General features: G+C 36.3%; 1 protein-coding gene across 6 annotated transcripts in view; it reads left to right on the top strand.

Moving 5' to 3' along the window:
• Positions 1-13,499, top strand: part of CNOT4 (CCR4-NOT transcription complex subunit 4) — a 147,399-nt gene that overhangs the window by 80,266 nt on the left and 53,634 nt on the right. For 3 of the 6 annotated variants that reach the window (XM_043589628.1, XM_043589625.1, XM_043589630.1), the window contains exons 4-7: positions 5,003-5,089; positions 5,831-5,932; positions 6,700-6,825; positions 10,060-10,184. In XM_043589628.1, the coding sequence (XP_043445563.1) occupies positions 5,003-5,089; positions 5,831-5,932; positions 6,700-6,825; positions 10,060-10,184 (440 nt within the window). Of the gene's footprint in view, positions 1-5,002; positions 5,090-5,830; positions 5,933-6,699; positions 6,826-10,059; positions 10,194-13,499 lie in introns of all 6 variants that reach the window. The other 3 variants (XM_043589627.1, XM_043589624.1, XM_043589629.1) reach the window with 1 other exon arrangement.

Genomic DNA, 13,499 nt, shown 5'->3' with positions numbered 1-13,499 from the left:
TAGAGAGAGAGACAGCACAAGTAAGGAAGGGGCAGAGAGAGAGAGGGACACACAGACTCCGAAGCAGGCTCCAGGCTCTGAGCTGTCAGCACAGAGCCTGACACGGGGCTTAAACTCACAAACCGCAAGATCATGACCTGAGCCAAAGTTGCATGCTTAACCAACTGAGCCACCCAGGCACCCTGTATTTGCCTGGATTCTGATTAACAGGAGAGTTTAGGAAAAATTCAAGATTATTTTGAAAATAATTTTTTGCCTCAAAAAACTTAATACCACGATTGATTGTCAAATGTATTCACTTATTGATAAATAGAAAAAAAAACTATTTTAGAAGTTATGGTATATAGTTAGAGGTAGTGATTAGAGGTAATTATCTTCTAAATGCTAAAATTTTGGATTTGCTGGAACCTAATTCGTTCATTTTCTAAATTAACTTCTGAATTTTTACCCTGTTTTAGATACTTTGATGTTGTAGATAAAGTAGTTCAGCAAGCCAGACACAGTCTCTACTCTTTTTTTTTTTTTTCTTAACATTTACTTATTTTTTGAGAGACAGAGAGACAGAGCATGAGCAGGGAAGGGGCAGAGAGAGGGAGGGAGTCACAGAATCCGAAGCAGGCTCCAGGCTCTGAGCTGTCAGCACAGAGCCCGATGTGGGGCTTGAACTCATGAGCCGTGAGAGCATGACCTGAGCTGAAGTCAGATGCTCAACCAACTGAGCCATCCAGGCACCCCAGTCGTAATTAATAACTGTTGGGAAGACAGAATTTAAGTACTTTTAACTGTGCTAAGCATTTATAAACAGAGAAGTACAGAGTTTTGGGGGAACATATAACAATAGGGGATTTGGCTACTATAGATATCCACAAAAAGCCTTCCTGAGGGAAGGATAATTAAGAATTACTAGGGATTCCCTAGGCCGCAGATAAGGACAAGTGTGTGTCCCAGGTATGTGGTGGTCTGAGAGAGTAGCTTGTTTGAGGAACTAAAAGACTTTAAAGACAGAACCATGTTATTTTACAAATGAGAAGTTGAGGCATAGAGAAGTTAAGTGACTTGCCTAAGATCACACAGCTGTTTCATAGCAGAGCCGGGACTAGGACCCACCCCCCACCCCCACCCCCACCCGCCGCCACTTCTAATCCCCTGGTCTTAAAGGTCCTATTCTAGTGTTTTACACTGACCATTGGTCTGTTGTCCATCCATTTCTCTGGTCATTCATCCTTCTGTCTGTTTACCAAGGTTTTGATTTTCTCTGTAGTGTCCATGAAAACTTGACTGTGTTCCCAAAGAATATACAGGGAGACAGTTTATTTATTATTAAAAAAAATTTTTTTAATGTTTATTTCTGAGAAAGAGACAGAGTGAGAGCAGGAGAGGGGCAGAGAGAGAGGGAGACAGAGTCTGAAGCAGGCTTCAGGCCCTTAGCTGTCAGCACAGGGCCCGATGCGGGGCTCGAGCTCACGAGTCATGAGATCCTGACCTGAGCCACTTAACCACCTGAGCCACCAGGCGCCCCTAGAGGAAGACATTTTTAAACATTTGGCATGCCATTGGGCATTTATAATTCTGTCATGTAGTCTTTTTTTTTTTTTTTAATGTTTATTTTTGAGAGAGAGAGACAGAGAGCAAGTGGGGGAAGAGGAACAGACACACACACACACACACACACACACACACACACACACACACACAAAATCTGACGCAGGCTCTGGGCTCCGAGCTGTCAACACAGAGCCCGATGCGGGGCTCGAAGCCACAAACCATGAGATCATGACCTGAGCCGAAGTCGAACACTTGACTGAGCCACCCAGGCGCCCCTGTCATGGAGCCTTTTATATTCTATATTAGTATTAAAGCTGGCTCACTGTGAAGTAAATATATGACATTGAATATACGGATAATGTGATATGTAGGGTATTCTGCCTATTCCCCATACTTTTTATTCACTAGAATACTGTTTTGCTAGTTGTATGTTTAGACAGAATCTAGAATATTTAACTTAATATAGAAAGTTTAAATTATTTAAATTTCCCTTGCCTGGGCAAGCCATTTCTTATCAGCCATAGGGCCATTTGCTAATACTCTGAGGCCCATCGGTGTTCTTTATCCATGTAATTCTTTTTGTTCAGTGTTAAAATTGTTGCGTTTTCAATAAGCATTTATGGGGTACCATGCGCTGGGCAGTGTATAAGACACTGAGTATACACCAATACAGACGTGGTCCCTGCTTATTTTCAAGCTAACAGTTACTGTAATGTGAGTAGTACTGAGGGCTATGGAGGCACAAGAGAGAGCACCCGATCTTGCTGGCGAGGTATGTACTCTTCTGCTGTCTTTGGGGTAAAGTGCTTCAGGCACAGGAACTATACAAATGCTTCTGGATGAGAAAGATCTCAGTCCTGCTGGAAGATTAGAGTGCAGTGGTGAGAGATGAGGCTGGCGAGGTAAGTAGTAACAGATTATGAGGGGTTTTTAACCACGCCAAGGAGTTTGCACTTTATCCTAAAGGCTGTGGAAACCTGTTGAATGTTCTTAAGAAGAGTGACATGGCTAGACCTGTGCTTTGGAAATAATCATTCTGGCTCCAATGTGACATGTCAGTGTAGTTATACAGAAATCTTATGTTGTGTTGAAGGTCTTGTAGCCAAATATTGGCCAGAAACTATTTCCATAAGCCAGTGGTTTTCTTATCCGAACCAGTAACCACTTTTTAAAAAATATTTTGTAACACTCCTTGACTTTCATGAAGTAAAGAAATAAAAGTATTAAGAGGAAAATAATCATACAGTACTATTTCTACATGTAAAGCTTGGGTACCCCTACTCTAGGACCTTGCTGTTCAAGGTGCAGCTTCTGGGCTAGTAGCATTAGTATCACCTGGGTGCTTATTATGTAAACTCGGGCCCTGCCCCAGAGCTACTGAATCCAAATACACAATTTTACCAGATCCTTGGATGATTTATATGCATATTCAGGTTTGGGACATACTATTGTTAAGTATACAATAAAATAGTGGAATACTTACATTTTTTGTAGAATCACTGTGAATGTGACACCCACAATGCAGATTGTTACAGGTATCTGTATTGGCAACTCAGGTACCATGAAATGCCAATGATGTGATTTTTCCGAAACAACTCTTAGTATAATTCTGAATAAAGCACTTGTAGTCTTCCCTGAATTACATATTATTTGCTTTCCTGTAAATTCAACGTATGTCAAAATTGTAGGGAACTACTTTGAGTTTATGTATAATGTGGAGTTTGTTTCTGGGTTCACTTAATTATACATAGGCTTCTCAGCTACATTAATGTCTTATAGGACATTCAGCAATTGTGCAGGACAGTTCTTCATTTTGCAGGGCTAGCCCAAGCCTGGTAAGCCATTCCTGGTTCTCATGCACTGAACATAAGTATTGCCTCCCGTTCATTTTGACAACCTCCCCCAAGAAAAGCTCCCACGGATTTTTAAATGCTCTCTTGAATGCTGCCTTCATTGAGAGCTACGACCATAAACTCAGATGTGATTTGAGATGCTGATGTAGCATAAACTGACCAGCCTGAACCTTTGAAGCAGGTATGTTGGCTGTGGAGCCTTTCGCTGAGTTGGTATCCATCCAGCTGGAATAGTGAATACAGTTCTACGCTCCACCAGCCAGGAAGCTTTTCAAAATAAACTCTTCCCCCTGCTCCTCAGCCCTGGGACTTTGCTGTGTAAAGCCTCAGGGCCATTGCCTTCACCACTTAATAGTTTCATATGTTAGGGGATTTGGTGGAAAAAAGATCGAAAACCAAAAGTATCATCTCATAATCCATTAAAATTGGCTATAGAAAACATAACAGCCCTATACTTGTAAGAACCTAAAGTAAAATGTGGTAAAAAATAATTGTTAATTAAGTTGAAAACTGTTAGGAATTTATGATACCTCAGCCATACACTATTTCACAAAGTCTTGATTCTATCATACAGAACACATTAGCTGAGTTGTAAGTATGTGAGAATGTTACCAAATTAAGAGTGTTTGGAAAGAATACTTGACACACACTTGGACAGGTACACACAGAAAACTTCCTTGAGAGAGAGCTTGCTGTTTGTAGAGGTTGTAAGAACAGTAGGTCTATAGATAAATTCTAGGAAAAGAACCAAATTTAATTTTAAAGTAGTTGGAAATTATGGGAGAAGTTTTATATCAGGTTACATATTGGTCAAATTAACACAGGTCAAGGAAGTCTGTAAGTAAAGTAAAATGAAAGGAGTAAAGGAGGTGGCACAGGTATAAGGGGGAATAACTACAAAGAAGTAACCGGGTAATAGAGAAGTGAATAAATTTGTTTCCATCACCTCATATATGTTGTTTACTAGGCAAAGAGTAGGGAAAAAAACGCACACACACAGAGGAGATAATCAAGAAACCGCAAAATCAACACAAAGAGAATAAGTACACACATACAGTGATACATCATTAAGCTTAGAAGGTTGAGGAACATTGTTACCGTATTTGCAATTTGTAACTTTAATGTATCAAATATTATATACAATAGATTTATGAGTAAAGCTGTCTCTACTTATGTCTGTTCTTGAGTTTCTGTCTGTGTTTAATACATAATTATTTGGTCATTGTTTTGAGAATTACTTTTTTATAAGGATCATCTATTAATGAAAATGTGGTTAAGATGTTTGATTGTTTTGGTGTTTAAGAATACTGTGAAGGTAAGATTTCACTGATTATTGGTGCAGATACTAGAACATGGTGGGTAATACCAAATTTAGTGGGTCTCAGTTTCCATATAGTGGGTCAATAAAAAAATAGCTTTTACACTCTGTTGATAATATCCTATAGGTTAACCACACAAATTGTAAATTAGGAAGTAGTCACATTTATTAGAAAACTTTAAAAACTATTTTCCTTTCACTGAAGAGGGATGGTTATGTCCCCATTATAAGGATAACACTGATGAAAATGGGGACACATTATACCTTATTTCTTCTTCTTTTATAGGTTTTAAAACGACCAGAATATTTTGGGAAGTTTGGTAAAATACATAAAGTTGTCATCAATAATAGCACATCATATGCAGGCTCACAGGTAACTCATTATAGGGATTTTTGCCTTTCCTCCCTATGGTCTGGGCTTGACCTGGGCTGTTCAGAAGGAAAATTCAGCTTTAATTACAAAGCCTGAGGGTCAAGGATTTAAGCAGTGTAGTGACCTCTGTTGGTGGGGTGGGGGAATTTCTCATGCTCATTTGACTCTTCAGGACTTAACAGTGAATTGATAATAAGAGGGAAATAGTAAAACAAAGTTTAGTGTTCGTTTGGGGGGGAGGGGGAGTTGAGTCTGTTATCAGGCATTGCGATAATAAGGTGATGGTTTCTAATTAATATTTTCAACTATTGAAAACTTAGTAGAGCATCTTTGTTATGCTGGTATTAGCAGATAGAATACTCTCGCAAATTGCTTTTATTTTGGGGAGAACATAATTTGACAAATCTTCAGATCTTATTTTTTTAAATCTAACTTTCAAAGCTTATTGTAACCTTGACGAGCCTGTCAAATGACTTTAAAAATATAAATACCAAGCCAGGGATGATATTTTATCCATATATATTTTAGTATACTTAAAATCAGATAAAATTCATTCAGTATGGTTGTTTTAAGATAAACTAGTATATGGTTTAATCAGACTTACTACTACTTCTAATTATTGTCATTATTATTAATGATAGTAGTAGTAAAGGCCTTCAGAATTCCCTAGGCAGGGTGCAAAGGAATTGTTAAAGTTTTTGTTGAATTTGAAACTTCGGTAACAGTGTGTTTTCACTTTAGGGTCCAAGCGCCAGTGCTTATGTAACCTATATCCGGTCAGAAGATGCTCTCAGAGCCATACAGTGTGTCAACAATGTGGTAGTAGATGGCAGAACCCTTAAGGTAATATGTTCCTCTTGATGTTTTTTTAAGGGGGAAGAGGTACAATGTAGTAACTAGAGGAGAGGCTAGGATTTACCTATTACATTTGAGGGGGGTCTATTTGAAGATTGCTTCTTAAGTATCCATACTAATTTATGACAGCTCATTTGTTTACTGCCAGATTATGTGTAGGGTCTTGTTTTACCAGGTAGGAATAAACACATTCATTTTTAGGTGATAATCTTTAAAAATCTTCTGTAATTACACATTATCTTACTTTGTGAAAATAGGATCTATGATACTTATGACAGAAAATGGTTCTGATTTGTTGTCCTTAAATATTTAAATATTGATCAGTTCAGGTTTGAATAAGGGGTCCCACTGAGCCATGCTTTATTTAAGTGGGAAAAGGCTGGCATAACTAGAAAAAAGAATTTGCCTTCTTAATGAGCAAGTACAGTTACTTGCAAGAAGTTACTATAACGTGGAACAGATTTTGTGTATCTTGTCTTCTGATCCCTAGGGAAGATTTGGGTACTCAGATTCTGGAAACCATAGACTTGGGTGGGGGGCGGGGGGGGGGTGGTTCTTTAGTTCTTCCAAATGAGCATCATTTTTAATAAATTCTGCTTAGTAATAGTTTAGTTCTCCAGTATTCAGAGCCTTACTTATTGTTTTGGTTACATCGATGCCTCATTTTAGGTGAAGTGAAAACACCAAAGATGGAAATCTTCATTGTGTCAATTCACATTTTGGGTCATTTTTCCCCCTCCCCAACTTTCCTACAGGCATCTCTAGGTACAACAAAATACTGCAGTTACTTCTTAAAGAATATGCAGTGTCCGAAGCCTGACTGCATGTATCTACATGAATTGGGGGATGAGGCGGCCAGCTTCACAAAAGAGGAAATGCAGGTAGTAAATTAATGTGAATTATAAACTTTGCGGAAAAGGGAGTATTTTTCTTTGTAAGTTAAAATTACAAAAGCAAAAACTAGGGATTCTATTTTTTAATTGTTATTAAAGTAGCATTTTCCAGTGTTCCGTGGAATATCAGTTCTACAGAATTATTGTTGTAATAAAGATGGGTTGGTAGTCCTTTAAGTGTGAATGAAGATAAATAGGTTTCTTTCTTACAGGACTTCTCAGAGTCTTTAATGTGCTAATACATATCCAGGAAGGGAATGTACATTCAGAACTTAATTGGCCAACGAAGGCATTTTGGTAAATGCTACTTTAGTGGGAATATCAGCAAAATGAAAACTAAGTGGGTTACTGTAATTATGAGGTTTTTCCTTGCTAATTTTCACTCTATAGAACATGCTAGATAATAATAAACCTATCGAATGTTGCTGATAAGGTAACATTTTTATAAAATGATTCTCCCCATGAAAGTGTACACTGAATCAGTGTCATGAGTTGAAGGTTTATTATCCCATGTTCTTTTTTATATTTTCTGTCCTCTAGTCTCCTTTCAATTTGTAGTATAAACAGGCCTTTACAAGTAAAAATGTTGACCACATGCATATTAAATGAGGATTATACCAAAGCACAATGCTGCATTTCCCTATTGTAGCTGAGGTCTTCAGATTGTTGCTGTGGACTTTTGCAGGAACACCCTTCTCATTTAGGAGGTGGGGGCAGCATTGATTGCCAACTTTGATTCTCTAGGTCAAGCTGGAGAAAGTCTAGTAGGGTCGCCTTTAAGAGCAGATTGTTAAATAAAATGAAATACTGACTTTTTCTTTTTTTTTTGACTTGGAGTTACTACAGATTAAGTCTCATTATAATCAATTCATTGGTATGTCTTGATAGTATTTCTTGATGATCCCAAAACAGTGTTAAAATAAGGTCTCTGTGATATTTAATGGGGACAGATGACTTCTTATCTAATAAATGCTTCTTAATTTGTTTTCTTTCTTTGAATAAAACCTTCTTGGATAAAATCTAAGGTTGAACCACTTCAAACTAGTTTTGACAAGTAGAGAATATGCACTACTCATGCTATTATTACAATGAAAATCTCTGTCTAAAGAGTTTCTAAGCCCTACTTGATCTCTTTTTTGAGTATTATTGAGTTATAAATGAAAATGGATAGGTGGCCCCTTGGAACTTACTTGTAATGGGATTTAACCTGTCTCTCTGGACTACCCCTGTAGAATCATTTGAATATTAGTTTCAGCTTTTAGTTGCTAATAAAAGCCAGAATATCTCCCGAAGTATTGATTGTAGAAAAAAATTTCAAGGCTTTTCACGTTTTAAAGATGTAAAATCCACATCTGACTGTATTTTTTCTTAACAATTTAAAATTCACTGTTGTGATGAACTCATCTGTTTTTCTTTATGTGAGTTTAAAATTAATTTGAAAGGAGGTTTCTTTATTAAAACACTTCCTCTATATACAAAGGAAATTTGAACAGATTATATCACAGTAAACATCAGCTCTTTCCTTGTTACTGCATATCTCAAACTTTAGTGCTGTATGAAACATTTGTAGATCCATTTGAAACAGGCAGGAGCGCCTCTCAGAACAGGGAACGATGTGGGGCGCCTGGGTGGCTCAGTTGTTTGAGCGTCTGACTCTTGATTTTGGCTCAGGTCATGAGCTCATGGTTTGTGAGATCAAGCCCCGCATTAGGCTCCGTCCTGAAAGCGTGGTGCCTGCTTCAGATTTTCTCTCTCCCTTTCTCTGCCCCCTCCCCCACGCATGCGCTTTCTCTCTCTCTCTCTCACTCTCTCTTTCTCAAAATAAATAGCTAAACATTAAAAAAAAAGAATAGGGAATGATAAGTTGTGCAGTATATATGATACAGTCATACTCGAATCATCATCGATTAGATGATATTGCCCTTGCTTGTTTTTATTGTTTTGTTTCTGTTTTGATCTGTCCTGTTCTGGATTTGGTTTTCCCGTAACATCTAGTTAGACCACACTTTTAAGATAAGTAAACAATCCTTGAAGGTAAGTAAAAATGTCGTTTCAGTTGTAATATACATACAAATAGTAGAAAGTTATTCAGAATAATTTCATTGGGATTTGTTTTTGTGTAGGACTAGTTTTCCAGAAATAGTCTTTGCCTAATTTCTCCCATAATGTTTGTGACATTGCCTTCTGATATACTGCTACTGACTACAGTAAATACAGATTTCTCTTTTTTGTGTATAGAGCAGTGATCTGCAGGCTTTTTCTGTAAAGGGCCAGTCAGTAAATATTTTAGGCTTTCTGGGCCAAATGGTCTCTGTAGCAAATAGTCAATTCTTCTGTTATAGCAGAAAGCAACCATAGACAGCAAGTAAATAAATGAACATGACTGTTCCAGTAAAATTTTATTTATAAAACTCCAAACTAGTCTGGAATTTAAAATATATTAATTTTTATGTAAAAACAAATTAATGGAATTTTTACTTAGTGTCAAGATAATGAAAAATGTAATAAGACTTTTCATCTGTGTATTATTCACAGTGTTAGTCTGATTATTTTGGTTTTTTTTGTTTGTTTTTGGATTTTTTGTTGTTTTTAAATGTTAATTTTTTTTTTTTTTTTTTTGAGAGGGAGAGAGTGAGAGCTTAAGTGGGGGAGGCGCAGAGAGAGGGAGAGGGAGAGATATAATACCGAGCAGGGCTCCGTCCTCTCAGCTCAGAGCCTGACGCAAGGCTTGAATTCGAACTGTGAGATCATGACCTGAGCTGCAATCAAGTGTCAGATGCTGAACCAGCTGAGCCACCCAGACCTCTGTATAGTTTTTAGTCTCTTTTAAAAAGTTAGATTAATTACTTTTGGTGATCTTCGGAAAGTTCTGTAACGGCCTGTTAGAAGACTTCATTCATGGATGAAAGATGGGGAAATAGGTTTAAAAGGGACTCTAGTTTTTTGAGGTAGCAAAAAAGTTGACTATTAATAAGCTTTTTTGCACAATAAAATGGTTGATGAAATGCCTTAATTAATGGTATACGTATCACATAGTTTTTGTTGGAAGAACTTTCATTGGTCTAGTGGTTCTGTGGCATCATCCTCACAAGGTTCTCCAAAGCCATGAAAAACTTTTACATGTTTTATTTAGGATTTCTTTAATAATTTGGAAAGTAAGTTATTAATTTTTAGCAGCCATTTTATGAGCCCCACTGCAGTTTTTATTTCTTCTTTCATTAGGCGGGTAAACACCAAGAATATGAACAGAAACTACTTCAAGAATTGTATAAATTAAACCCCAATTTTCTTCAACTGTCCACGGGTTCAGTTGATAAGAATAAGAACAAAGTGACGCCACTGCAGAGGTATGATACGTAAGTACCGATATTAGTATGATCAGACACCTTCCCTTCATGTCTGTCGATCTTCTCCTTTTCATTCTACATCTTCTTCAGGCAGAATCCTTCTTGACAGTGTGTATCATTTGTGCACAGTTGTTGCACCAAATAGGAAATGTTGAGTCACAGTTTCTGGGTTTGAGTATTTGCTGCCTGCTGCTCCCTGGTAACACATCAATGAGCCTCTTGATGGCTACCCTTTGCGTTGATTTGCAGACTGCCCTGGACCCTGAGAACACCCTCCTTGCAAAAAAGGAAATTAAGGGATGTTGGTTACTGAAAGGCTTTTATTTACCTAATTAAGGTTTCCCTCCTGATATAATGTGGGGGAAATACTGGAAAAGGAAGAGTGGGAGTTAATCTGAAGCATTGTATGTTGGAGACACACATATTTGTGGTTTTCTAGTTGCAGAAATCACTAAAGTTCTCTAAATGGGGAGGATTCAGAATCTTTTTCATCGTAGAAAACGGCTTATTTTTGTGTAGACCTGTGCTATGTCAATGTTTAAATAAACTTACAGTCTTAGGTACTGAGTCTCATTCTGATAATGGTGATCTTCACATTTTGGGTTATATTTGGTTGTGGCCTGTCAGAAAATGGTATGATTAATAAAAACAATAATTTGGGGTTGTACTCTATCCTGAATGTTCCTTAAGTTTGGTGTGTTAGGCTCTTGTTAATTTTCTTTCGATTTGGTAAGTTTAATTTTTATAAAATGGATTCATTTTAAGTAAATAGCTATAATTAATTTAGATATGTTGATTTGCTTCTTAAAAAAAATTATTCCAAAGTTAAATTTAAGTAATATGCTAAACATCTGCTTGTTGCTTGCTGTAGTCCAGCATCTATTTAGCACTAAAATAATGTAAGGGCCATTTTCCAAATATAGCTAATAATAACTACATGCATTGTTGTCAGGTCAGTTTCTTCAAATGTGTACTCTTGTATTCAAATTCCTGAAGTCCTGGTTAAGTTTATTCATCTTGATAGTGAAGATCACTTAAAAGGCTATTCAAATTGTTTGTATAAACACATACATGCACATGTATATACATGTGTATATAAATATATAAAAAAGAGCCCACAGAACAAAACATAAAATTACTGTATAGTAAACTGTGTGAAATTTGCGCCTGTCAAAGCTAAGAATAAAAGCTAAGTCCAAGAGAAATCTTTTGGGGATGATAAGCTTTGACCCTTTCCGTTGATCTTTTTGTACCTACTCCTTTCTACCCCTGTATGTTTACTTTATTATGAACCATATTCTATTCCTTACCTCATTGGTTGCTAATTCTGTAGTGCTTCATATAAGAATGGGGTTATTATAGTAAAAATTTATTTCAGATGCTTTTCACAGTTATGTACATTATTGTTCTCATTAAAAATGTCACTCTAATTAAAACCATATTCTGGGTTTATAGCCCCTGGAGAATTCAGACTAGAAATTTAAAATTTAGACTATCTCTTTGAGATAACGTTTTTTATTTCCTGAATATAAAAGCAATATATTTCTACTTAAGGAAATTTGAAAAATAATATAAAAGCATACAGAAGAAAGTAAATCCTCTATGTGATCTCAATACTCAAGACATTTTCACTGAAAACGATTTGATGTATTTCCTCTCAGTGTGTATTTCTTTGTAGTCCTTTTCCTTTTTGTGAATGTATATATACACAAAATACATTGGTTTGTTATGTTTTAAAACTTAATACCCATTATCATGAATATTTTCCTGTGTCGTGAAAATATAATTTTTTATGGCTGCATGGTATTTCATTATACATGAGCATTTGAAATTTATTAAACCAACCTGCTGCTGGTGTATATTATTTTCATTTTGGTGCCCTTATTTATGACACTGTGATGAACATTTTTTTCATACAAATATTTTGGTTATAGCTTTGATGCTCTTAGAAGTAGAACTGCTGAGTCAAAGATTATGAGTACCTATTTCCTTGAACTGAGTATTTATTTCTGCACATTTACCAATTTGATAACAAAAAAAAACTGTCTCATTTTAATTTGTATTTGATTAATAGAGTGAATGAACGTTTTATGGATTGTGAATTCATATCTGTTTGTTATGTTTTATTGATGTATTTAAGTGTTTTATGTGCATTATATACAACTAACTTTCCCCAATTAGTTGACCAATCTATTTGTGTTTCAAAATACTTGTTCTGGAAAAATTTACATTCTGCAATATAACATTGAGTGTTCTCAACCATTAGCATGGTATATCTCTAAGTCTCTTGTGTCTCTTAGGAAAGAATTTTTTTGGTGTCTTTTCACTGTTTGATTGTATTGGATCTCCCACCACCACCTCTTCCTATTTGAGAATAACTGGGCTAAGAATTAAAGAACAGTGTTAGAAAGTAGTGCCATCAGGAATCCTTGTCTCATTCTTTATGGGTCTGTCTCCCTATTTGACAGGGCTGCCTCCAGAGTTTTATTCACTCCTAAGTGTGATTTTAACCATTTATTTGAGATAAGTAGTTTTCACCACAGTATGAACATACCTTGTTATTTTTAATTTATTGAGTTTTTTAATTTATTGAGTTTTTTTTCTTTAGATTGAAAGTGAAAATTGAAATTTACCAAATGTCCTTTTGGGATTTATAACAAGTACTTAGTTTTTCTTTAACTTTTTTTTTTGTGTGTGTGTGACCAGTTATTAATAGATTTACTAGTTATTTTATTAACTTTGCCTTCATATAAAGTATAGTCAGCACATTTATAGCTATTTCAGTAGCAGGAGAAGAATGACCTTGATGCCATGGAGAAAAAAGAAGAGAAAAGGGGACTTAAAACAGTATATTCATTTAATAACTGCCCAAAGCCAGTGCTGCTGAACCTCAGCTAGGACCAGAGTAAATTTTGATATGGTTGCCTGTGCTTTGCATAAGTACATGATATAGGAAGGTTTCTTTGGGGAGGGAGAAGGGTTATTTTTTGTTTGTTTAATGCAGGTTCCTGAAATTTAAGGACAGTTGATGGCCCAAGGTACACAGAGTTGTTTTTTTGGCAAGCTTCCGTAGCTTATTTTCTTTCCATGCCAACCCCTGCAAAAGGTTAAGTTCAACTGACTGTCAGTAATACTGAAGGTCCACTTTGGTCTCCATTCCACATTGTCACTCTATTGGGTGTAGTGATAGGTAGGAATTTATAGGTAAGTTTTCTTCTTCCCACAGGGAAGACTTGTCAAATTAGAAAGACGAATAGTATGACTCTTTCCGTGGTCCTACCCAAGAGATATCTTTTTCATATTCAAAATAAGTTG

This window comes from Prionailurus bengalensis, chromosome A2 (assembly GCF_016509475.1).
Source record: "Prionailurus bengalensis isolate Pbe53 chromosome A2, Fcat_Pben_1.1_paternal_pri, whole genome shotgun sequence".
In the NCBI taxonomy this organism is placed as follows: domain Eukaryota; kingdom Metazoa; phylum Chordata; class Mammalia; order Carnivora; family Felidae; genus Prionailurus; species Prionailurus bengalensis.
Note: the sequence above shows the minus strand (reverse complement) of the source record. Positions and strands in the feature narration are given on the sequence as shown.